The 25,263-nt window shown below is 42.4% G+C and overlaps 1 protein-coding gene across 4 annotated transcripts in view; it reads right to left on the bottom strand.

Annotated features, from left to right (window-relative positions):
* The window catches only part of gabrd (gamma-aminobutyric acid type A receptor subunit delta), a 121,896-nt gene that overhangs the window by 19,720 nt on the left and 76,913 nt on the right, over window positions 1-25,263 (bottom strand). For all 4 annotated transcript variants that reach the window (XM_063032972.1, XM_063032973.1, XM_063032971.1 and 1 more), the window contains 2 exons: window positions 15,700-15,767; window positions 1,403-1,623 (listed from right to left, as the gene is read on the bottom strand). In XM_063032972.1, coding sequence (XP_062889042.1) covers window positions 1,403-1,623; window positions 15,700-15,767 — 289 coding nt within the window. The remainder of the gene's footprint in view (window positions 1-1,402; window positions 1,624-15,699; window positions 15,768-25,263) is intronic.

Raw genomic sequence — 25,263 nt, forward strand, 5'->3', positions numbered from 1 at the left:
ATGACAAATTCCAAACAGTGATTCATTACAGCAATTCCAAAGTGACATCTGCTTAGAAATTTGTAAATCAACCGCAATTAAGATAACAAATGCAAAAGATCACACTTTAAACCAAACTTGAAACTGCGAATATTCAAGCAGCATCCAGCCAATTCTCTTCCAGGACCAGTACCAATTGAGGGACTCAGTTGGTCGGGATCAAACATGGATCTTGTGTCATAGCTATTTACATGATACCCAAGCCAGTAAGCAAGCCTGGGCAGTGTGATATGGAGAGCACGTTGTTCTCCATCCAGCAGCAACACCCCGCCCCACCCCCCTTATCACACGGCTGATGATTCCAAAGGAACAGCAGAGACTAATACAATTTGGCACCAGAGGTATTGCAGGAGTTGCCAGTTAGTATTGAACTCCACATAGGGCTGCCTTAGGGACACCATCTCTGGATTTTTCCTCAGGGGTTTACTCCCAAAGCCTTCTCCATGAATGGGTACAGCTGCAAGGCAGTTGATATTTCAGATCTTCACTTAGATGAAATACCAGCCATTGTTGACAAGCCCCATCTGCCTGGAATGACTGGTGTTAAATTATCTGCCTCTGCTGCTTCTCCTGTCAGTAGAAACGCTTCCACCAGGTTAGTAGCTAAGCTACATGTGAAGGTCAGGAACTAGACTTGGTTGTTGGAGGCTATTTGAGATGCATGCCATTAAAAGCTTGTAATAGGTAGTGGGAGCTTAAACCCACTATCCGCCCACTACACCAATCTCGGACTATGACAACCTTAAGGAACAAGCACCGACTATCTTGCAATTAAACTCAAAAAATATCCGTGGGCAGCAATTATGTGGACTTAATGGTACAGGGCATTTGAAATGATCCCTTGTCAGCCTGATATATCTGTACATTACACAGCATAAATTTTCTGTGGTTGTACAGTGGTGAATTACACAACAATAGCAAAGGAGACAGCTGTGTATAAATTTTCATAATTCATAATTTATAACCAGAACATCAACTGTATTAGGCTCCCAATAACTGTGCAGGTTTCCTTTGGGTGTTCCTGTTTCTTCCCACATTCCAAGGAAGTACACTTTAGGGTAAGTAAGTTGTGTGCGTGATAGGTTGATGCCAGAATCGTGGTGACACTTGTGGGCTGCCCCAGTACAATCCCTGCCGATTTGATTTGATACAAATGACACTTTTCGATGTACAGGTAACGAATAACATTAATCTTTCTTTCTTTCCTTCACTATTTCCCAATTTTAAACTGGTCAGAATCATAGACAATGTGCCTGCACATAAATTCTGATATTCACTCCCAAGGACCTCAGTATTATTTGAAAACACAATACTGTATTTGTAAAATTACACAGATATCTCCCTTTAGCACATTCAATTGAACCTGATACTGTAGAGGATGACTCCGTCTGGTTGAAGCCTGATGAGTTTGTTTTCAACGGTAACATCATGAAACCAGGCTGACTTTGCATTCACAATGTATGTGTCTGGTAACCACAGCTTATCCACAAAACGACTGTCCAGTCCAAGGGTCTTGTTTGTGTGATTGTATGAGAGACGTTCATCTTTCCAAATCTGGCGCAAGAAAACTGTCATTGTGTACTCCTGGCAAACAGTGGAGAAAAACACGTTATTTATGTGTTTGTTTATTTATTTATGCATTTAGAGATACAGTGCAGAACAGACTCTTCTGGCCCAACAAGCCACATTACCCAGCATCTCACCTACAGTATTTAAGCCTAGCCTAATCACAGGGAAATTTACAATGACCAATTAACCTACTAACCCATATGTTTTTGGACTGTGGGAGGAAACCAGGGCACCTGGAGTAAACCTATGCGCACACCGGAGGACATACAAATTCCTTAAAGACTGTGTTGGAACTGAATGCCGAATTCCAAAGCTGGAATAGCGTCACGCTAACTGCTACAGTGCCAAGGTGCACCTCAGGCAGCCTTTCTGCTTCTCAGCCTGGTTTTATACTCCTTTAGGCAATTAGCATTCAGATTTATGAATTTCCGTTTGGCAGAGTACGAACTTTATGAGCTGTTTATTTCCCTTAACTCTATTTACGTTCCTGTAAAGGACAACATGGACGAATAACTTACAGCCGCTGCCATTCTCTACCATCACTTTCCAGTTGCCCATTTCAGTGAGTTAGAATAATTTCCATAGAAAATATGCAAACTTGGAGAATTGTGTTCAGTTCTGGTCCCCTCATTAAAGCAAGGATGTGGAAACTTTAGAGAAGGTGCAGAAGAGATTTAACAGGATGCTGCCTGGAGTAGACAGTTTGACTTATGAGGAAAGAGTGAGCAAGCTAGGGCTTTTCTCTTTGGAGTGAAGGAGGATGAGAGGTGACTTGATAAAAGTGTATAAGATGATAAGAGACATAGATCAAGTGGATAGCCAGAGATGTTATTTTCCAGGATGTAAATCCTGGAAAAGGGGGCATAATTTTAAGCTGATTTGAGGGAAGTATATGGTGATGATAGACATATTTATTTTTTAAAAACACAGAGTGGTGAGTGCCCTGCCAGGTATGGTAGATGAATGCGGGTCTATGTAGGAGGGAAGGGTAAGATTGATCTCATAATATTGGCACAACATCGTGGCTGAAGGGACTGTACGGTGCTGTACTGTTCTATGTTCTGTGTTCTATCTCTGGGCCTGCGGGGTTCTATGTTTTATGAAAGGAAAAAATTTTCCCACTCTGAATTTTGCCGGTCATGAGTAGAATAAGCATTAAATTGTGTTTATCCTACCTTGCAATGTCTGGGGTCAAATGCCATGAAGCAATCATGTTAGGTGTAACCCACTGAGTACCCATAAATGAATAAAGGCAAAATATTAGACATAACTGAGGGGTTCCTGGTTAGAGTTGCAATTCTGTTTTCTGGCTCTTAAGACATTGTTTACACCTGACTCAAAAACAACACCTCCACCAACTAACCCACCCCTCCACACCTCCAACCACCACTACTAATCATTTCCTGTCATTCACCTTATGTACAGACACGTCCGTGCCCGGTGCCACTTTATAGTCATACAATCAATCTATAAGACCATAGGACCAAAAATTCAAAGTACTGTAAATTTATTACCAAAGTATGTATGCAGTATGCAATCCTAAGATTTCTCTTCCCACAGAGAACAATGAAACAAAGAACACCTTAGAACCCGTTCTAAGAAAAGCATCAAATCACCCCCCTGTGAAAAAAAAATGAATTGCAAAAATGGCAACAAAAATAAATGAGCAAAAAACACAGAATATAAAACACAAAATCGAAAGAGTACAGGCATATTCTGTTCAGCTCAGTGCACGTTATCTGCAGGCCACCCAGTTCAAAATTGCCCAAAATACCAACAAAAAAAAGTGACCAAAACGAGAAACAAATGATAACATGAACTATAGAGTCCAATTCACAAACCACAGACCCCAAACTCAGGCACCATCCTCCGACAGCATCAAGGGAGGGTGGGGAGAGAGAGACGGAGAGAGGCCATTTATAGCAGTATTTCAGTGGAATAAGGAAAATTACAGTGGTATGAGAGAGGAGTTGGCCAAAGTATATTAAAAGTAGCTGCTGGCAAGGATGTGAGCAGAGCAGCAATGGCGTGCATTTCTGGGCAAAGTGAGGAAAGTGCAGGACATGTGTATTCCAAAAAATGAAGAAATACTCAGATGGTAAAATAGTACAACTGTGGCTGACAAGGGAAGTCAAAGCTACTGTAAAAGCAAAAGAAAGGGCATACAACAAAGCAAAAATTAGTGGGAAGATAGAGGATTGGAAAGTTTTTAAAAACCTACACAGAGCAACTAAACAAGTCATTAGAAGGGAAAAGATGAAATATGAAAGCAAGCTAGCAAATAATACCAAAGTGGATAGTAAGGGTTTTTTTCAAGTATGTTAAAAATAAAAGAGAAATGAGAGTAGTTGTAGGAGTGCTAGAAAATGAGGCAGGAGAAATAATAATGGGGACAAGCTGAAGAACTAAATGAGTATTTTGCATCAGTCTTCACTATGGAAGAAACTAGCAGTATGCCTGTTGTTGTAGTGTGTGAAGGAAGAGAAGTGGGTGCAATTACTGTTACAAGAGAGAAGGTGCTCAAAAAGTTGAAAGACCTAACCGTTCATAAGTCACCCAGACCAGATGAACTGCACACTAGGGTTCTGAAAGAGGTAATGTTAGAGATTGTGGTGGCATTAGAAATGATCTATCAAAAATCATTGGACTCTGGCATGGTGCCAGAGGACTGGAAAATTGCAAATGTTACTCCACTCTTTAAAAAGGGAGGAAGGCAGCAGAAAGGAAATTATAGACCAGTTAGCCTGACCTCAGTGGTTGGGAAGATGTTAGTGTCAATTGTTAAGGATGAGGTGATGGAGTTCTTGGTGACACAGGACAAGAGAGTACAAATTCAGCATGGTTTCCTTCAGGGAAAATCCTACTTGACAAATCTGTTGGAATTCTTTGAGGAGATTACAAGTAGGATGGATAAAGGGGTTGCAGTGGATGTTGTGTATTTGGACTTTCAGAAGGCCTTTGACAGGGTGCCACACATGAGGCTGCTAAGCAAGTTAAGATGCCATTGTATTACAGGAAAGTTACTAATATGACAATAGACAATAGGTGCAGAAGTAGACCATTCGGCCCTTCGAGCCTGCACCACCATTCTGAGATCATGGCTGATCATCTACTATCAATACCCGGTTCCTGCCTTGTCCCCATAATCTTTGATTCCCCTATCCATAAGATACCCATCTAGCTCCTTCTTGAAAGCATCTAGAGAATTGGCCTCCACTGCCTTCTGAGGCAGTGCGTTCCACACCTCCACAACTCTCTGGGAGAAGAAGTTCCTCCTCAACTCTGTCCTAAATGACCTACCCCTTATTCTTAAACCATGCCCTCTGGTACTGGACTCTCCCAGCATCTGGAACATATTTCCTGCCTCTATCTTGTCCAATCCCTTAATAATCTTATATGTCTCAATCAGATCCTCCCTCAATCTCCTTAATTCCAGCGTGTACAAGCCCAGTCTCTCTAACCTCTCTGCGTAAGACGGTCCGGACATCCCAGGAATTAACCTAGTGAACCTACGCTGCACCTCCTCCACAGCCAGGATGTCCTTCCTTAACCCTGGAGACCAAAACTGCACACAATACTCCAGGTGTGGTCTCACCAGGGCCCTGTACAAATGCAAAAGGATTTCCTTGCTCTTGTACTCAATTTCCTTTGTAATAAAGGCCAACATTCCACTAGCCTTCTTCACTGCCTGCTGCACTTGCTCATTCACCTTCAGAGACTGATGAACAAGTACTCCTAGATCTCAAACAACAGGAATTCTGCAGGTGCTGGAAATTCAAGCAACACACATCAAAGTTGCTGGTGAACGCAGCAGGCCAGGCAGCATCTCTAGGAAGAGGTACAGTTGACGTTTCAGGCCGAGACCCTTCGTCAGGACTAACTGAAGGAAGAGTCAGTAAGAGATTTGAAAGTGGGAGGGGGAGGGGGAGATACAAAATGATAGGAGAAGACAGGAGGGGGAGGGATGGAGCCAAGAGCTGGACAGGTGATTGGCAAAGGGGATATGAGAGGATCATGGGACAGGTGGTCCGGGGAGAAAGACGGCGGGGGGGGGAACCCAGAGGATGGGCAAGGGGTATAGTCAGAGGGACAGAGGGAGAAAAAGGAGAGTGAGAGAAAGAATGTATGTATAAAAATAAATAACGGATGGGGTACGAGGGGGAGCTGGGGCATTAGCGGAAGTTAGAGAAGTCGATGTTCATGCCATCAGGTTGGAGGCTACCCAGACGGAATATAAGGTGTTGTTCCTCCAACCTGAGTGTGGCTTCATCTTTACAGTAGAGGAGGCCGTGGATAGACATGTCAGAATGGGAATGGGATGTGGAATTAAAATGTGTGGCCACTGGGAGATCCTGCTTTCTCCTAGATCTCTTTGTATTTCTCCCTTACCTAACTCCACACCGTTCAGATAATAATCTGTGTTCTTGCTCCCAAAGTGAATAACCTCACACTTATTCACATTAAACGCCATCTGCCAAGTTTCTGCCCACTCACCCAGCCTATCCAAGTCACCTTGAATTCTCCTAACATCCTCATCACATGTCACACTGCCACCCAGCTTAGTATCATCAGCAAACTTGCTGATGTTATTCACAATGCCTTCCTCTAAATCATTGACGTAAATCGTAAACAGCTGTGGTCCCAATACCGAGACCTGTGGCACCCCACTAGTCACCACCTGCCATTCCGAGAAATACCCATTCACTGCTACCCTTTGCTTTCTATCTGCCAACCAGTTTTCTATCCATGTCAATATCCTCCCCCCAATGCCATGAGCTCTGATTTTACCCACCAATCTCCTATGTGGTACCTTATCAAATGCCTTCTGAAGGTCAAGGTACACCACATCCACTGGATCTCCCGTGTCTATCTTCCTGGTTACACCTTCGAAAAACTCCAATAGATTAGTCAAGCATGATTTGCCCTTGGTAAATCCATGCTGGCTCGGCCCAATCTTACCACTGCTATCAAGATATGCCGCTATTTCATCTTTAATAATGGACTCTAGCATCTTCCCCGCTACTGATATTAGGCTAACAGGGCGATAGTTCTCTGTTTTCTCCCTCCCCCCTTTCTTAAAAAGTGGGATAACATTAGCCATTCGCCAATCCTCAGGAACTGATCCTGAATCTAAGGAACATTGGAAAATGATCACCAATGCATCCACAATTTCCAGAGCCACCTCCTTTAGTACCCTAGGATGCAGACCATCTGGACCTGGGGATTTGTTAGCCTTCAGTCCTATCAGTCTACTCATCACTGTTTCCTTCCTAATGTCAATCTGTTTCAGTTCCTCTGTTACCCTATGTCCTTGGCCCATCCATACATCTGGGAGATTGCTTGTGTCTTCCCTAGTGAAGACAGATCCAAAGTACTTATTAAATTCGTCTGCCATTTCTCTGTTTCCCATAACAATTTCTCCCAACTCATTCTTCAAGGGCCCAACATTGTTCTTAACTATCTTCCTTCTCTTCACATACCTAAAAAAACTTTTGCTATCCTCCTTTATATTCTTAGCTAGCTTGCGTTCATACCTCATTTTTTTCTCCCCGTATTGCCTTTTTAGTTAAGTTCTGTTGCTCCTTAAAAATTTCCCAATCATCCGTCTTCCCACTCACCTTAGCTCTGTTATACTTCTTTTTTAATGCTATGCTATCTCTGACTTTTGTCAACCACTGTGGCCACTTTCCCCACTTTGAATCCTTCCTTCTCCAGGGGATGAACTGATTTTGCACCTTGTGCATTATTCCCAAGAATACCTGCCATTGTTGTTCCACTGTCTTTTCTGCTAGGATATCCGACCAGTCAACTTTGGCCAGCTCCTCCCTCATGGCTCCATAGTCTCCTTTGTTCAACTGCAATACTGACACTTCTGATCTGCCCTTATCCCTCTCAACTTGCAGATAAAAACTTATCATATTATGGTCACTACCTCCTAATGGCTCCTTTACTTCAAGATCACTTATCAAATCCTGTTCATTGCACAACACTAAGTCCAGAATAGCCTTATCCCTGGTCAGCTCTCGTACAAGCTGCTCCAAAAATGCATCCCGTAGGCATTCTACAAACTCCCTACCCTGGGGTCCAGTACCAACCTGGTTTTCCCAGTTCGTCTGCATGTTGAAATCCCCCATAACTACTGCGACATTTCCTTTGCCACATGCCATTGTTAACTCCCTATTCAACTTGCACCCAATATCCATGCTACTGTTTGGGGGCCTGTAGATAACACCTATTAAGGTCTTTTTGCCCTTACTGTTCCTCAGTTCTGTCCACACTGACTCTACTTCTCCTGATTCTATGTCCCCCCTTGCAAGGGACTGAATCTCATTCCTCACCAACAGGGCCACCCCACCCCCTCTGCCCACCTTTCTGTCCCTTCACTAGCACGTATACCCTTGTACATTCAATTCCCAGGTCTGATCCCCCTGCAGCCATGTCTCCGTTATCCCAACAACATCATAGTTACCCATTCGCACCTGAGCTTCAAGCTCATCCGCCTTATTTCTGACACTTCGTGCATTCAGATATAGAATTTTTAACCCATTTCTTCTCTGTTTAAATCGCTGCCTATTGTGCATAACCCAGCTCCCCGAACTCTCACCTGGCTATACGCCCCTTGAATTTTGTTGTCCTCCTTAAATTTACTTACTCTTTCTGCACATTTAACTCCATGCTCCGTCAGACCATCCCTTTGCACATGTATCCTCCTTATCACTCATTCCGCCTCACCTTTCTCTACTTCACACTTAATATTCCGGAACCGTGTAATCCCCACCTGTCCTTTATACTTCATCACGCTATCCTCTCTCACATTCTGGATCCCTGCCCCCTGAAAATTTAGTTTAAACCCCCCCCAAGCAGCACCAGCAAACTTTCCTGCAAGAATGTTAGTACCGCTCCAGTTCAGGTGTAAACCGTCCCGTCGGAACAGATCCCACCTTCCCTGGAACAAAGCCCAATTATCTAGAAACCTGAAGCCCTCCCTCCTGCACCATCCTCTCAGCCACGTATTGATCTGTATACTCCTTCTGTTCCTCGCCTCACTCGCACGTAGCACAGGTAGCAATCCTGAGATTGTTACCCTGGAGGTCCTGTCCTTCAGCTTCGCACCTAACTCCCTGAACTCACTACGCAGGACCCCCTCACTCTTCCTACCCATGTGGTTGGTCCCTATATGGACCACAACATCTGGATTCTTGCCCTCCCTTTCAAGAATAACCTGCACCCGATCTGAGATGTCCCGGACCCCGGCACCAGGGAGGCAACATACCATCCGAGACTCCCGATCTCCCCCACAAAATCTCCTATCTGCCCCCCTGACTATAGAATCCCCTATCACTACCGCTGTCCTCTCTTCGCTCCTCCCCTTCTGTGTCGAGGGTCCAACCTCAGTGCCAGAGACAGGACCACTGCAACTTGTTCCTGGTAGGTCATCCCCACCAACAGTATCCAAAACAGTATTCTTATTGTTGATGGGAATGGCCACAGGGGTGTTCTGTTCTCTCTGCCTGCTCCCCCTCCATCTCCTGACAGTTACACAGTTGCCTACCTCCCATCTTTTCGGTGTGACTACCTCCCGATAACTCTTATCTATCTCTGTCTCTGCCTCCCGAATGATTCGTAGTTCATCCAGCTCCAGCTCCAATTCCCTAACTCGCTCTGATAGGAGCTGCAGCTGGATGCACCTTCTGCAGGTGTGGCCATCAGGGACAACTGCATTGACCCTGACCTCCCACATACTGCATACGGAGCACACCACTGCTCGAACTATCTCCCCCATTACCTGATCCCAGATTAATCAGAATAAATGAAAAAATACCTACCGACCTTACCTTTTTTCCTCAGCAAGCACGTACTCAGGCTCACTGATTACCTCTCACCGAAGACCCCCTTACTCCGAAGCCCACTGAGCCAAAGCCCAGCACTCTGCTCCCGCGCACTCCGCTGCCCGCTGCCCGCACCTGAAAGTGGGCCTCTTTTTAAACTCCGTGCTCGCCGCTGACGTCACCCGCGCCTGTGCAGTTTTACCTTCCTCCTCAGGTAACGCCTAGGTAGTCCCGATCTTCCTCGGCCTACCTACAATGGCTGATCCTCCGATCTCCAGTCGTCCATCGACCTCGAGCACTCCTTGCTCCCGCACCGACGCTGCCCGCACCTGAAAGTGGGCCTCTTTTTAAACTCCGCGCTCGCCGCTGACGTCACCCGCGCCTGTGCAGTTTGAGCATTGGCTGATTAGTAGGAGACGGCGAGTGGGAATAAAAGGATCCTTGTCTGGTTGTGTTCCACAGTGGTCGGATTGGGACCATTTCTTTTTATGCTGTATATAAACGATTCAGATGATGGAATAGATGGCTTTGTTGCCAAGTTTGTAGATGATATGAAGATTAGTAGAGTTGAGGAAATAGGTAGGATGCAGGAGGATTTAGACAGATTATGAGTATGGGCAAGAAAGTGGCAAATGAAATACAGTGTTGGAAAATGTATGGTCATGCACTTTGGTAGTAGAAATAAATGTGAGGACTATTTTCTAAATGGGGAGAAAATCCAGGAATCTGAGATGCAGTGGGTCTTGGGAGTCCTTGTGCAGAACACCCTGAAGGTTAACTTGCAGGTTGAGTTGATGGTGTGGAAGACAAATGCCACGTTAGCATTCATTTCAATAGGTCTAGAATACAAGAGCAGGGATGTGATGCTGAGGCTTTATAAGGCCCTGGTGAGGCCTCACCTCGAGTTTTGTGAACAGTTTTGGGCCCCTCATCTTAGAAAAGATGTGCTGGCATTGGAGAGGGTCCAGAGGAGGTTCACAAGGATGATTTCAGGAATGAAAGCGTTATCATACGAGGAACGCTTAATGGCTCTTGGTATTTGCTGGAATTCAGAAGGGTGGGGGGGGTGATCTCATTGAAACCTTTTGAATGTTGAAAGAGTAGACAGAGTATACATGGAAAGAATGTTTCCTATGGTGGGATGGTCTAGGACAAGAGGGCATAGCCTCAGGATATAGGGGCGCCCTTTCAAAACAGAGATGCGGAGAAATTTCTTTAGCCAAAGGGTGGTGAATTTGTGGAATTTTTTTGCCACATGCAGCGGTGGAGGCCAGGTTGTTGGGTGTATTTAAGGCAGAGATTGATAAGTTCTTGATTGGACATGGTATCAAAGATTACAGGGAGAAGGCCGGGAACTGGGGTTGAGGAGGAGATTTAAAAAAAAAAGGATCAGCCATGATTGAATGGCAGAGCAGACTCGATGGGCCAGATGGCCTAATTCTGCTCCTATATCCTTCCTTCCTGGGCAGCAAGTGTAAGGGAGAGAGAGAGACTGCTATACACAGGCACCTCCCTCCAGTAGCAGGGAGAAAGAAGCTTGTAGATGGTGCTGAACACCCTCCCGCCTTCTGCCCACTCCTCAATGATTTCAATCTTCCTTGGTACTTTAATCATCGAGATTACTGAAAAATAGAGTTAATCATTGGTTCATACCAACTCCAGGCTTCTTGACGTCGAGGCTGCACCCTTTGCTCGAAGCCTCACAGAACCCCCTTTGAGACAGTAAAGTACCAGATCACTCAATCATACTAAAAACACACCACCAAAATGTAGATTGCAGGTTCCAACACAAGCAAACCCACATTTGAAAGAAAAAGAACTCTTAAAAGAAGTGAAAGAAGTAATTTTGTGAACTTTCTGGAGGATGCACCATTGGTTGCGTTGTTTGCTGTCGCCATAAGGTATAGGAGCAGAAGTAGTCCTCTTAGCCCCTTGTGTTTGCTCCACCCATTCATCATGGCTGATCTATTTCCCTCCTAGCCCCAATCTAATGTCTTCTCCCTCTATCTCTTCGTGCTCAGCCTAATCAAAAATCTTTCAAACTTTGCCTTAGATATACCTAATGACTTGGCCTCCACAGCCACCTGTGGCAAGGAATTCCACAGATTCACCTCTCTCTGGCTGAAGGAATTTTCCTAATCTCTGCACTAAATGGATGTTTCTCTGTTCTGAGACTATGTTCTCCGGTCTTAGAATTCCCCACCAAAGGAAACATCCTCTCCACATCCACTCTGTTGAGGCCTTTCAACATTCAATAGGTTCCAATACGATCCCCCAGAGCCATCAAGTACTCCTCATACGATCAGACTTTTAATCCTGGATTCATTTCTGTGAACCTCCTTTGAACCATCTCCAGTTTCAGCACATCCTTTCTAAGAAAAGGGGCCCAAAACTGCTCACAATACTCCAAGTGAGGTCTCACCAATGTTTTATAAAGCCTCAACATTACATCCTTGCTTTTATATTCTAGACCTCTCAAACATCGCATTTGCTTTCTTCACCACTGACTCAACCTGTAAATGAACCTTTAGGAAATCCTGCACAAGGATTCCCAAGTCCCTTATCACCTCAGGTTTTTGAATTTTCTCTCCATTTAGAAAATAATCTAAGCTTTTATTTCTTCTACCAAAGTGCATGACCACACACTTCCTGACATGATATTCCATCTGCCACTTCTTTGCCTGTTCTCTTAATCTGTCTAAGTCCTTCTGTAGCCTCCCTGCTTCCTCAACGTTACCTGCTTCTCTACCTATCATTGTATCATATGCAAACATGGCCACAAAGCCATCAATTCCATCATTGAAATTATTGACAGATACTGTAAAAAGAAATGGTCCCAACACAGACCCCTATGGATTACCACTTGTCATTAGCAGCCAATCAGAAAAGGCTCCCTTTATTCCCACTTTTTGGCTCCTGCCACTCAGCAATATTCTATGAATGATAGTAATTTTCCTGTAATAGCATGGGCTCATAACTTGTTAAGTGGGCTCATGTGTGGCACCTTGTCAAAGGTGTTCTGAAAATCCAGGTACACAGCATCCACCGATTTCCTTTGTCTATCCTGCTTGTCATTTCTTCAAAGAATTCCAACAGAGTTGTCAGGCAAGATTTTCCCTATGGGAGACTATGCTGACTCTGGCCTACTTTAGCATGTGCCTCCAAGTACTCTGAAACCACATCCTTAATAATCAATTCCAGCATCTTCCCAATGACTGAGGTCAGACTAACTGGCCTATAATTTCCTTTCTTCTCCCCCCTTGCCTTCTTGGAGTGACATTTGCAATTTTCCAGTTCTCTGGAACCATGCCAGAATCAAGTGATTCTTGAAAGATTATTACTAATACCTCCACAATCTCTTCAGGCATTTCTTTCAGGCATTTCTGGATGTAGACTATCCGGTCCAGGTAACTTATCTACCTTCAGATCTTTCATTTTCTCAAGAACCTTCTTCCTACTAATAGCAACTTCCACACTTCATGACCCCTGAAACTTGGAACTTCCACCAGAAGATCCTGCTAGTGTCCTCCACAGTGAAGACTGATGCAAAATACTTATTCAGTTTGTCCACCATTTCCTTTTCCCCTATTACTACCTCTCCAGCATCATTTTACAGCAGTCATCAGTCTGATATCTACTCTTGCTTCTCCTTTACAGTTTATATATCTGAAGAAGCATTTGGTATCCTCTTTAATATTATTGGCTCACTTAGCTTAGTTTTATATTCCAGCTTTTCCTTCTTCATGATTTTCAGTTGCCTTTTATTGGTTTTTAAAAGCTTCCCAATCCTCTAACTTCCCACTAATTTTTGCTCTATGCCCCCTTTTTGGCTTTTATGTTGGCTTTGGATTTCTCTTGTCAGCCAAGGTTGTGTCCTCCTGCCTTTAGGATACATCTTCTTTGGGATATATCTATCCTGTGCCTTCCAAATTGCTCACAAACCTTTGTATTTATAATATTGTGTTTTTTATTATTTTTGTTTTCTGTATCTTATTATATTTTTCGTGCCACATCGGATCCAGAGTAACAATAATTTAATTTTCTTTTGCAGTCATGTACGGGAAATGACATGAAACAATCTTGAATCTTGAATGTTAAATTGTCTTATCCAAACTGCCTGGTTTATCTGTGAAAGACATTGAAATTTATACAAAATACTGCATGAATGTATACTTAGCCAGCATCCTTTGCATCTCCAGCATACTTCAAAGGACTTCCTAACCAGCAGATCACTTTTGAAGTATGATCCATGCTGCCGGTAGCTAGGTATAATGTATTCTTTGTGCTAAGACTCAAAATCAAATGAGACTGAACAGGAATTACAATTGTCCAGAACAGCAACACTGTAATTTCAAATACAAGAGGTCATGCAGATGCCGAAATTCCAGATGAACACACACAAAATAGTAGAGGGACTTAGCAGGTCAGGTAGCATCTATAGAGAGGAATAAACAGTCGACGGTTCTGGCCAAGACCCTTCAAAAGAACTGGAAAGGAAGGTAGAAGATGCCAGAATAAGAACGTGGGGAAGGGTAAGGAGGACAAGCTAGTAGGTGATAGGTGAAGCCAGGTAGGTGGGGAAGGGGATGAAGTAGGAAGTGGGAGGTGGTAGGTGGAAAGATAAAGGGCTAGAGAAGGAGAGGATCAAGGGAGGGGAGAGGAGAGAGGAAAGGGAAGCACGAGGGGCATCAGCGAGAGATGATAGGAGAATGATATGAAATAAGAGGCCAGAGTGGGGAATTGAAGAAGAGGGAAGTAGGAAAATCGAAAGTTCTGTCTAGGTATTCTCTAACCTGATGGCATGAACATTAATTTCTTTGTTATGTTCATGCCATCAGGTTAGAGACTACCCAAACAGAATATGAAGTGTTGCCCTTCAACCTGAGAGTGGCCTCATCATGGCAGAAGAGGAGGCCATGGACCAAAACTATCAGAATGGAAATGGGATAGGATTAAAATGGTTAGCCACCAGGGCAGTAATAGATTTGTGAAATGACAAGTCGGACTGAAGTAGGTTTTTTGCATTTTGAGGTGGTGTGGTCCTTCGAGCAGTTGTTTCATTGGCTGCCCTATTAGAATGTCATTTCCCACAATGACAATTTAGATAGAAACTGAAGCTTGGTCTATTTTAGTAAAGACTGCAAAAGCAGAAATCTGGCCATTATTCATTCTTTCACTGACCATTTAAAGGAAGCTCACTGGATTTTCATTCCCACCTCAAGAGACTGTAAAATTATCTGTCTCCAAACTTGTTAAATAAAACAGTGATACCATAAGACATAGGAGAAGAGTTAGGCTATTTGGTCTATCAATTCTGCTCCACCATTCCATCATGGCTGATTTATTATCCCTCTCAACTCCATTCTTCTGCCTCCTCCCTGTAACTTTTGATGCCCTGACTAATCAAGAATCTATCAACCTCCACTCCTAAAGTAAATGTTACATACTCAGTTCACCTTATTGTGAATGGCTGTAATTTGTTACAGATTCAGAATAGAGGGACATCCATTTAGAACAAAGATGAGGAGGAATTTCTTTAGCCAAAGGATTGTGAATCTGTGGAAATCATTGCCACAGACAACTATAGAGGCCATTTTATAGGGTATGTTTAAAGTGATGGTTGATAGGTTCTTGATTAATAAGGACATCAAAGGTTATGGGGAGAAGGCAGGAGAATGGGGTTGCGATGAGTAATAAATCAGCTATGATGAAATGGCAGAACAGACGATGGGCCAAACAGCGTAATTCTTCTCTTATTTCTTAACTGGATGTGTAACTTTTACTTTAGAAACTTGATAGGGGATAACAGATCAGGGTGAAAAGCCTGCAACAGATGTTGATTCTCTGTAAATAATGAATCCTCTATCAATGCATCATACCAGAACTTGAAGCAAAGATTAAAGACCATCTGAGATATGCGAGCCACATATACTGGAAACTAATAATGCCTGCCCTGGTCTTATTACAAACTTCATTTTTGCGTGAAGCCGTATTTAGGGTATAGTTGATACTATCCTTTTAACCAAATTCAGATATAGCTAAGATACAAGGCATCAGTTTTCCTGTAGTGAAAAGCCACTAATACTGGGGCTGAAACATTTGTGTGAACACTTACTGCTTGCTTGTTCACAGTGACAGACTTGCTGCCTTGCACATTCTGTTTAATTATATAACATTAGTCACCATATATCAGATAGTGAATGGACTAAAACTAAATTTGACATTAAACACGTCTTTTTCTTTAAATGGAGAGAAGTATTACCATATTAGCTTCTGATATGTGGTCAATACTGGCAACTTCTATAGCCAATGCTATGTTCAAAGGAGGTCCTGTGTGTAAAACACAAAGTACATCACTGAATTAAAGATTAATAGGTTTAAATATTATAGATTTGATTCAAATAAACATTAAATAAACAACATTTTATCTAGCCTACAGAAACCCAATGAGGAACACCACAGCAAACTAGAAAATCTGAATACTACTGAGAATTATTGAGCGATAGAATTATAAAACAGTACAGCACAGAAGCAGGCCTTTTGGCCACCTAGACTGTGCTGAGTTATTATTCTGTCTCATCCCATCAACCTGCACCAGGACCATAGCCCTTCATAGTTCTCCCATCCATGTATTTATCCAAATTTCTCTTCAGTGTTGAAATTGAACTGGCACCCATCACTTCTGCTGAGACCCCATTCAACACTCACACCACCCTCTGAGTAAAGAAGATAGTACATGGAAATTAGAAAAATAGAGAGCCATGGGTAACCCTAGGTAATTTCTAAAATAAGTACATGTTTGGCACGACATCGTGGGCTAAAGGGCCTGTATTGTGCTGTAGATTTTCTATGTAACCATTATGAAAAAAAGATACCCCTCATGTTTCCTTTAAACATTTCACCTTTCACCCTTAACCCATTACCTCTAGTTCTTGTCTCACACAACCTCAGTGGAAAAAGTCTGCTTCATTTACCCTATCTATAACCCTCATAATTTTGTATACTTCTATTAAATCTCCCCTCATTTTCCTACACTCTAAGGAATAAAGTCCGAACCTATTCAACCTTTCCTTGTAACTCAGGACCTCAAGTCCTGGCAACAAGTATGCAAAAACAGATTATAAGTGTTTGGGAAGACACACAAAATGCTGGAGAAACTGAGCAGCTCAAGCAGCATCTACAGAGAGGAATAAACAGTCCATGTTTCGAGCCAAGACCCCTCATCAGGGTAAATATTTATACCTGTGCTACAGTGATCATCAAGGTCTCATTGCTATCATTTGGACTCAGTGATACAAGTGACAATGATTCCATTACATCGTTCACTTAACTCTCGTTGAGTCAGAAGTACAGCACAGAAACAGGCCCTTCAACCCAACTAGTCCATGCCGAAAACATTTAAACTGCCTACTCCCATCAACCTGAACCAGGAACATAGACTTCCATACCCCTATCATCCATGTACCTATCCAAACTTCTCTTAAATGTTGAAATTGCATGGGGCACTTATGCTGGCATATCATTCCACACTGTCATGACCCTCTGAGTGAAGTTGTTTCCCCTCATGTTCCCCTTAAAATTCTCACCTTTCACTCTTAAGAATGACCCTTGCTTGTAGTCCCTGCCAACTTCAGTGGCAAAAGCCTGCTTGCGTTTACCCTATCTATACTCCTCATAATGAATACTTCTCAATGAATACTTCTCTTCAGTATTCACCAATGAGAGGGAACTTGATGATTGTGAGGACAATATGAGTGAGGTTGACGTTCTGGAGCATGTTGATATTAAGGGAGAGGAGGTGTTGGAGTTGTTAAAATACATTAGGACAGATAAGTCCCCGGGGCCTGACAGAATATTCCCCAGGCTGCTCCACGAGGCGAGAGAAGATATTGCTGAGCCTCTGGCTAGGATCTTTATGTCCTCGTTGTCCACGGGAATGGTACCGGAGGATTGGAGGGAGGCGAATGTTGTCCCCTTGTGCAAAAAAGGTAGTAGGGATAGTCCGGGTAATTATAGACCAGTGAGCCTTACGTCTGTGGTGGGAAAGCTGTTGGAAAAGATTCTTAGAGATAGGATCTATAAGCATTTAGAGAATCATGGTCTGATCAGGGACAGTCAGCATGGCTTTGTGAAGGGCAGATCATGTCTAACAAGCCTGATAGAGTACTTTGAGGAGGTGACCAGGCATACAGATGAGGGTAGTGCAGTGGATGTGATCTATATGGATTTTAGTAAGGCATTTGACAAGATTCCACAAGTTAGGCTTATTCAGAAAGTCAGAAGGCATGGGATCCAGGGAAGTTTGGCCAGGTGGATTCAGAATTGGCTTGCCTGCAGAAGGCAGAGGGTGGTGGTGGAGGGAGTACATTCAGATTGGAGGATTGTGACTAGTAGTGTTCCACAAGGATCTGTTCTGGGACCTCTATTTTTCGTGATTTTTATTATCGACCTGGATGTAGAAGGGTGGGTTGGCAAGTTTGCTGACGACACAAATGTTGGTGGTGTTGAAGATAGTGTAGAGGACTGTCAAAGATTGCAGAGAGACATTGATAGGATGCAGGAGTGGGCTGAGAAGTGGCAGATGGAGTTCAACCCGGAGAAGTGTGAGGTGGCACACTTTGGAAGGACAAACTCCAAGGCAGAGTACAAAGTAAATGGCAGGATACTTGGTAGTGTGGAGGAGCAGAGGGATCTCAGGATACATGTCCACAGATCCCTGAAAGTTGCCTCACAGGTAGATAGGGTAGTTAAAGAAAGCTTATGGGGTGTTAGCTTTCATAAGTTGAGGGATAGAGTTTAAGAGTCGCGATGTAATGATGCAGTTCTATAAAACTCTGGTTAGGCCACACTTGGAGTACTGTGTCCAGTTCTGGTCACCTCACTATAGGAAGGATGTGGAAGCATTGGAAAGGGTACAGAGGAGTTTTACCAGGATGCTGCCTGGTTTAGAAAGTATGCATTATGATCAGAGATTAAGGGAGCTAGGGCTTTACTCTTTGGAGAGAAGGAGGATGAGAGGAGACGTGATAGAGGTGTACAAGATAATAAGAGGAATAGATAGTGTGGATAGCCAGCACCTCTTCCCCAGGGCACCACTGCTCAATACAAGAGGACATGGCTTTAAGGTAAGGGGTGGGAAGTTCAAGTGGGATATTAGAGGAAGGTTTTTTACTCAGAGAGTCTTTGGTGCATGGAATACACTGCATGAGTCAGTGGTAGAGGCAGATACACTAGTGAAGTTTAAGAGTCTACTAGACAGGTATATGGAGGAATTTAAGGTGGGGGCTTATATGGGAGGCAGGGTTTGAGGGACGGCACAACATTGTGGGCTGAAGGGCCTGTACTGTGCTGTACTATTCTATGTTCCATGTTCTATGTTCTATAATTTTGTATACCTATAACCAAATCTCCTCTCAATCATCTATATTCTAAAGAGTACAGTCCTAACCTATTCAACCTTTCCTTATAACTCAGGTCCTCCAGACCCAGCAACATCCTTGTAAATTTTCTCTGCAATCTTTCATTTCTTCCTGTAGATAGTCGACCAAAACTCTACACAATTCTCTAAATTAGGACCCACCAATGTCTTTTATACTTCAACATAACATCCCATCTCCTGTACTCTATACATTGATTTATGAAGGCCAATGTGTCAAAAGCTTTCTTTACAACCCTGTATACCTGTGACACCTTTTTCAACAAATTATGGACCTGTATTCCCACATCCCTTTGTTCCACCACACTCCTCACTACCCTACCATATGCTGTGTAAAACCTACCCTGACTGGTCCTACCAAAGTGCAAAATCTCTCACTTGGTTGCATTAAATTCCATCTGCATTTTTCATCCCATTATTCCAGCTGATGCAGATCCCTCTGCAAGAATTGATAGTCTTATTCATTATCCACTACACTCCCAGAGTAGGTGTTATCTGCAAATTTGCTGATCTAGTTAACCATATTATCATCCAGATCATTGATACAAATGACAAACTACAAAGCACCCAGCGCTGATCCCTGAGGCACAACACTAGTCACAGGCCTCCAGTGTGAGAGGCACCCCTCTACTACCACTCTCTGGCTTCTCCCACAAAGACAATGTCAAATCTAATTTACTACCTCATCCTGAATGCCAAGCATCTGAACCCACGCGGGACCATGTAGGCAACATCCACTGCTTTGCCTTCATCCACTTTCCTGGTAACTTCCTCAAAAAACTCTGTAAAATTGGTTAGACATGACCTACCACACATGAAACCATGCTGACTAACCTTAATCAGTCCATGTCTATCCAAATACTTATATATTAATACTTCAATAACTTTGAAGGTATGAGACGTGAATTAGCTAAGATAGACTGGCAAATGACACTTCAAGGATTGACGGTGGATATGCAATGGCAGGCATTTAAAGGTTGCATGGATGAACTACAACAATTGTTCATCCCAGTTTGGCAAAAGAATAAATCAAGGAAGGTAGTGCACCCGTGGCTGACAAGAGAAATTAGGGATAGTATCAATTCCAAAGAAGTAGCATACAAATTAGCCAGAGAAAGTGGCTCACCTGAGGACTGGGAGAAATTCAGAGTTCAGCAGAGGAGGACAAAGGGCTTAATTAGGAAGGGGAAAAAAGATTATGAGAGAAAACTGGCAGAGAACATAAAAACGGACTGTAAAAGCTTTTATAGATATGTAAAAAGGAAAAGACTGATAAAGACAAATGTAGGTCCCCTGCAAACAGAAACAGGTGAATTGATTATGGGGAGCAAGGACATGGCAGACCAATTGAATAATTACTTTGGTTCTGTCTTCACTAAGGAGGACATAAATAATCTTCCAGAAATAGTAAGGGACAGAGGGTCTAGTGAGATGGAGGAACTGAGCGAAATACATGTTAGTAGGGAAGTGGTGTTAGGTAAATTGAAGGGATTGAAGGCAGATAAATCCCCAGGGCCAGATGGTCTGCATCCCAGAGTGCTTAAGGAAGTGGCCCAAGAAATAGTGGATGCATTAGTGATAATTTTTCAAAACTCGTTAGATTCTGGACTAGTTCCTGAGGATTGGAGGGTGGCTAATGTAACCCCACTTTTTAAAAAAGGAGGGAGAGAGAAACCGGGGAATTATAGGCCGGTTAGCCTAACGTCGGTGGTGGGGAAACTGCTGGAGTCAGTTATCAAGGATGTGATAACAGCACATTTGGAAAGCGGTGAAATGATCGGACAAAGTCAGCATGGATTTGTGAAAGGAAAATCATGTCTGACGAATCTCATAGAATTTTTTGAGGATGTAACTAGTAGAGTGGATAGGGGAGAACCAGTGGATGTGGTATATTTGGATTTTCAAAAGGCTTTTGACAAGGTCCCACACAGGAGATTAGTGTGCAAACTTAAAGCACACGGTATTGGGGGTAAGGTATTGGTGTGGGTGGAGAATTGGTTAGCAGACAGGAAGCAAAGAGTGGGAATAAACGGGACCTTTTCAGAATGGCAGGCGGTGACTAGTGGGGTACCGCAAGGCTCAGTGCTGGGACCCCAGTTGTTTACAATATATATTAATGACTTGGATGAGGGAATTAAATGCAGCATCTCCAAGTTTGCGGATGACACGAAGCTGGGTGGCAGTGTTAGCAGTGAGGAGGATGCTAAGAGGATGCAGGGTGACTTGGATAGGTTGGGTGAGTGGGCAAACTCATGGCAGATGCAATTTAATGTGGATAAATGTGAAGTTATCCACTTTGGTGGCAAAAATAGGAAAACAGATTATTATCTGAATGGTGGCCGATTAGGAAAAGGGGAGGTGCAACGAGACCTGGGTGTCATTATACACCAGTCATTGAAAGTGGGCATGCAGGTACAGCAGGCAGTGAAAAAGGCGAACGGTATGCTGGCATTTATAGGGAGAGGATTCGAGTACAGGAGCAGGGAGGTACTACTGCAGTTGTACAAGGCCTTGGTGAGACCACACCTGGAGTATTGTGTGCAGTTTTGGTCCCCTAATCTGAGGAAAGACATCTTTGCCATAGAGGGAGTACAAAGAAGGTTCACCAGATTGATTCCTGGGATGGCAGGTCTTTCATATGAAGAAAGACTGGATGAACTGGGCTTGTACTCGTTGGAATTTAGAAGATTGAGGGGGGATCTGATTGAAACGTATAAGATCCTAAAGGGATTGGACAGGCTAGATGCGGGAAGATTGTTCCCGATGTTGGGGAGGTCTGGAACGAGGGGTCACAGTTTGAGGATAGAGGGGAAGCCTTTTCGGACCGAGGTTAGGAAAAACTTCTTCACACAGAGAGTGGTGAATCTGTGGAATTCTCTGCCACAGCAAACTGTTGAGGCCAGTTCATTAGCTATGTTTAAAAGGAAGTTAGATATGGCCCTTGTGGCTACAGGGGTCAGGGGGTATGGAGGGAAGGCTGGGTTCTGAGTTGGATGATCAGCCATGATCATAATAAATGGCGGTGCAGGCTCGAAGGGCCGAATGGCCTACTCCTGCACCTATTTTCTATGTTTCTATGTTTCTATATCCTGTCCCTTAGAATGCCTTCCAATAACTTTCCCACAACTGCTGTTAGAATCAACGGCCTAAAATTTCCCGGTTTCTGTTTAGAGCCTTTTTTTAAACAGCGGATTAACATTGGTTTTCCTCCAGTCCTCTGGTACCTCTCCTGTCGCTAAGGAAGTTTTAAATAACTCTGCTAGGGCACTGGCAATTTCTGCACTTGCCTCCCGTAGGATCTGAGGGAACACCTTGTCAGGGCCTCTGGATTTATTCACCCTGATTTGCTTCAGGATAGGAAACGCCTCCTCCTCGTAATCTGTACAGGGTCCATGAAGTTGATGCCACCTTGCCTTACTTCTATAGACTTTGTATTCGTCTCCCGAGTAAATACAGATGCAAAGAATGCATTTGAGATCTCCACCACCTGCTTTGGCTCTACACATAGTTTACCATTCTGGTCTTCCAGAGGACAAATTTCGTCCCGTGCAATCCTTTTGCTCCTAACATATATGAAGAATTCCTTAGGATTTTCTTTCATCTTGTCTGCTAGGAAAACTTCATGCCTTCTTTTAGCCTTTCTGATTTCTTTCTTAAAAGTTCAGTGAAGTGAAGCTAAAGATATTCAAGGAATTTCCATAAATGGGACTATTCATAAGATTTCCCTTTATGCGGATGATCTCTTGGTTTATGTTTCGAATCCTGAAGAATCTATTCCTAGTTTATTGAAATTATTAAATGAAGTTGGATTGTTTTCAGGATATAAATTAAACCTGCATAAAAGTGAATTATTTCCTTTAAATGATCCTGCTTCTATATATGATGACATTCCTTTTAAAATTACTGATTCTTTTAATATTTAGATATTATCATCACTAAAAATTATGAAGACCTTTATAGAGCTAATTTAGTTCCCTTAGTGGTTTTTATGAAGCAATTTTTTTCTAGATGGAATCCACTTACACTTTCGTTGGCCGGTCGAATTCATGCAGTTAAAATGATGACTTTACCAAAATTTTTATATGTATTTCAAAATATTCCTATTTTTCTAACTAAGAAGTTTTTTGATCAGGTTGACTCTATTATTTCATCTTTTGTTTGGAATAATAAAAGACCAATAATTGTAAAATGTCATTTACAAAAATTAAAAAAAGGATGGAGGTCTTACTTTGCCTAATTTAAGAATGTGTTATTAGGCAGTTAATATACGTTATGCGTGTTCTTGGTTATATTGGACCGATAAAAAGGAACGATCACCATGGGTTGATCTGGAATTGATAATTGTGAAACAATTTTATTTAACTTCATTATTAGGAGCTCCTTTACCTGTACAATAGGCAAAATTTTTATTCTAAATATAAATTCTATGATTAAGGAGGCATTACGAATCTGGTACCAGTTTCTTAAGTTTTTTAATCTTAAAAAATTTAACCTTTTTAGTTTAATTTATCAAAACTATTTATTTAAACCTTCACTTCGTGATCCTACCTTTTCTCTTTGGAGGAATAAAGGAATTTTTTCCTTTATGGATTTGTTTCAAGAAGGCTGATTGATGTCCTTTGAGAAATTAGTAACTAAATATTCTCTCTCATATTCACATTTTTTGCAATATCTTCAGGTCAGACATTTCTTACAAGAATATTTAAGTAATTTTCCATATATACAAGATTCTGACCTGTAAGACATTATTTTAAAAATGAACCCTTTAGTGAAAGGTTTCATTGGGAAAATTTATAATTTACTGTTACAACAGGATAACTATCCTTTACTTAAGATTAAGCAAGATTGGGAAAGAGAGCTTAACATGACCTTGATAACAGAGGATTGGTTGTGAATTTTGAAGTTGGTGAACTCTTCTTCGATTTGTGCCAGTCATTCTCTAATTCAATTTAAAATTGTACATCGTTATTATTTGACAAAGGAGAGATTGTCTAAAATATTTCCTAAAGTAAATAGTCAGTGTGATAGATGTAAAACTGAGATAGCTACATTGACACATATGGTTTAGTCGTGTTCTGTATTGAAACAGTTTTGGAAATCTATTTTTTCTACAACTTCTAAAGCTTTAAAAATCAATTTACAACCTAATAAATTGACAGTTTTGTTTGGTATAATTCCTCAATATATTCTCTCTGGTTCCCATCCCCCTGCAACTCTAGTTTAAACCCCACCATGCAGCTTTAACAAACCTTTCCCCAGGATATTAGTCTCCTCTGTTCTTCATCACCAGGTCATGATCAATCCTCTCTGGTGGTTTTGTTTATTCAATAAAACACCAGATAAAGATAAAGGCTTTTACTTTTTGTTCCTTTGTTTGAATTTTTCTGTTTTTTCTATATTCATTCCTGAGGGCTGATTCATGCTAGGAGAAATTACTCTTGGATATGTTATACCTTGGCAGTGGAAGTTGTCTACAAGGACTTGAGCAAGGTATTTGACAAGGTTCTGAATGGGAGGTTGGTCAAGAAGGTTCAGTCATTCAGCATTCAATATGAGGTAGTTGGTAAATTGGATTAGACATTGGCTTTGTGGGAGAAGCCAGAGAGTGGTAGTAGATGGATTCTTCTCTGACTGGAGGACTGTGACTAGTTGTGTGCTACAGGGATCGAGGCTGGGTCCTTTGATATTTGTCATCTATGTCAATGACCTGGATGATAATGTGCTTAACTGGATGAGCAAATTTACGGATGACACCAAGTTTGGGGGTGTGGTGGACGGTGAGGAAGGCTATCATGGCTTGCAGAGGGAACGTTCCTGAACACATTTGACAAACTCTTGCCTTAAACAAGGTTGAAAGAGTACAGTGAAAATTTACAAGGATGCTGCCAGGTCTGGAGGGCCTGAGTTATAAGGAAAGATTGAATAGGATGGGCTGTATTCCTTAGAACATATCAACTGGAAAAATGAGCTGACAAATAGCAGATGGAAGTTAATGCAGGCAAGTGCAAGGTTTTGTACTTCAGTAGGACCAAATAATGTAGGTCTTATACAGTGAATGGTAGAACAAAGGGATCTGGGAATACAGGTCTATAATTCATTGAAAGTGGTGTGTGACAAAAGACCAAGTTATCAGAATATTGATGCTGATAAGAGAGACAATGGGGAAACATTCAAAATGTTAATATGAGAGACGAGAGAGATTAACGAAAAGAGACGCAGTTCCAAGTATTGCCAGACCGGTTGCTTTGAACCTGAACTGTTTGAAGTTTGATGGACAGGCAATACCCCAGCAGGGGGATAAAAGGAACAGGTTCGCTAAGGCAAGTGACATACCACGACACCACGAGATAACGAGACCCTAGAAGTGCATTGTGCCCCCCCCACAAGTTG

The sequence above is a fragment of the Mobula hypostoma genome, chromosome 25, assembly GCF_963921235.1.
Source record: "Mobula hypostoma chromosome 25, sMobHyp1.1, whole genome shotgun sequence".
In the NCBI taxonomy this organism is placed as follows: domain Eukaryota; kingdom Metazoa; phylum Chordata; class Chondrichthyes; order Myliobatiformes; family Myliobatidae; genus Mobula; species Mobula hypostoma.